We start from the raw sequence: 1736 nt of genomic DNA, 5'->3' as shown, positions 1-1736 counted from the left end.
CCATAGACCTCCATTATTTGAATGTCAGCAGACAGCAAGAAGCCTCCCAGATCTCCAGATGCATTTGAGATATCAAAAAAGTACTCCAGAGTGTTGTTCAGCATGGGGGTGAGTAGAAAATGAAGGCTAATCATGTTTTGGGTGTACTATTCCTTTAAAATAAAGTGAATGAATGAATTTTATGTGTCAATTTTCTCTTTTTTTGTGCTCATGTCCACTTATTCACCTGAAACAGTAGTAGCACCACTGAAATTAAACCCATATGCCAAAGTGAGTCCACTACTGTAACAAAAAGCCGGGTTAGAGGCACAAAGCTCCTCCCTGAGAGTTTGTGAAAACATTCCAGCAAAGTCAGAGCAGTCAAAGAGTCGGAAACCCTCAGTTTGGCCTCTTTCTCTCTCTATCATTCTCACCTTTTTTTGCTCACTTCATCCATTACGGCACGCTCTGTTTAGAGACTGTGTAACCAGCTCGGATGGTTTAACAGTGGAAAGCGGCAGAGAGAAACCCGAGGAGTCCTCTTCATTCTATCAAGACAAAGAAACTTACAGTAGACGTCCTCTTGATCAGTTCATAATGAAGCCGGTGCTCGTCCTCCTCGTTTCCTGTTCCTGGACTTTAATTGGAGCCCAGAATTACTACCAGGCACTGATGGATTATCTGGAGAACAGATTGTTGGCTATTGAGGTAAGAAACAAGCCCCCTTGTCTAAATGACTTTTGACAAATGACTCTCTTTAAGTACCAGTACAGATTTCTCTGTAGTCATTAAAAAATTACAGGCACCAGTTGATAACCTTCTCTTCTTTATTTTATTTGAATTTAATGTTCTAACTCATGCAAACTAATTAATGCAATCTCTGCCAGGCTCATCAACTTTTTTAGGGCCCTCGGGGGGGAATAACAGTGAATATGAAGAGGTCTGCTTCTCATGCAACAAGCAGCTTCAGTCCAGCAGTGTTACAACAGCTTTCACGTCTAAGACAATGACACATCATAAATGAGTACAATGCCGACCTTTGCTGGCGTTGAATCAAACACCTCAGCAGTCTAATGGAGTTAAGATGAAGACACCCAACAACTAACTGCCTCAGGGCAAGGATCCAATTGCTAAGAGTTTAAAAGTGAGGTTACGCAGCAGCATGTCAGAAATAAGAGCAGCCTCAATTCGTATGAAGGAAGACTGGGCGAATAAGCTGAATGTGATATAAAACACAGGAGGATTACATGTCAGCCACTCTGGCAACCCATCGGCTCTCGCATTTTGAGGAAGCATCTGGGGGAACCCGTCAAACATTGTTTGTATTTTCAGGCAAAATCTAAACTAAGAATATCGAAGTTGGGCTGTCCTAGATCAGAACTGATCATGGTCCAAACTAAGATAAATTAAAAAAAATTCACAAATATAACATTTGACCTTTCTTCATCAGACTGAATTGGTCAAACTATAACAGACAAAAGTGTTGGAACTTTCCCAGTTGCCTTCAATGAATTTAATTTTATGTTTAGTGAGAAAAAGCAGTGAAAAAAAAAACTGTATAGTGTTTATATCTAACCCCCCAATAAAGAAGAGCATTTGAGCTATGATTGGATTACTATTACTGTAGGTCATTCTGAATCATTGATATGTTTTATCTAAACCATCATATATACTATTATTGTCATGATTTTACTAAAGTTCAGACCCAAAAGCTGAAGACCAAACAGGAGACCAGGAGAAAAGGTTTAACAGGTTTT

The 1736-nt window shown here is 39.6% G+C and overlaps 1 protein-coding gene across 1 annotated transcript in view; it reads left to right on the top strand.

The window, feature by feature from the left end:
- Window positions 1-365: 365 nt before the first annotated feature.
- Window positions 366-1736, top strand: part of LOC107098653 (olfactomedin-like protein 3B) — a 15763-nt gene continuing 14392 nt past the window's right edge. The window contains exon 1 of the mRNA XM_015396426.1: window positions 366-687. Within this exon, the coding sequence (XP_015251912.1) occupies window positions 577-687 (111 nt within the window). The 5' untranslated portion in view covers window positions 366-576. The remainder of the gene's footprint in view (window positions 688-1736) is intronic.

The sequence above is a fragment of the Cyprinodon variegatus genome, unplaced genomic scaffold, assembly GCF_000732505.1.
Source record: "Cyprinodon variegatus isolate N-32 unplaced genomic scaffold, C_variegatus-1.0 Scaffold797, whole genome shotgun sequence".
Taxonomy (NCBI): domain Eukaryota; kingdom Metazoa; phylum Chordata; class Actinopteri; order Cyprinodontiformes; family Cyprinodontidae; genus Cyprinodon; species Cyprinodon variegatus.
This window is presented reverse-complemented; position numbering and strand designations above follow the sequence as displayed.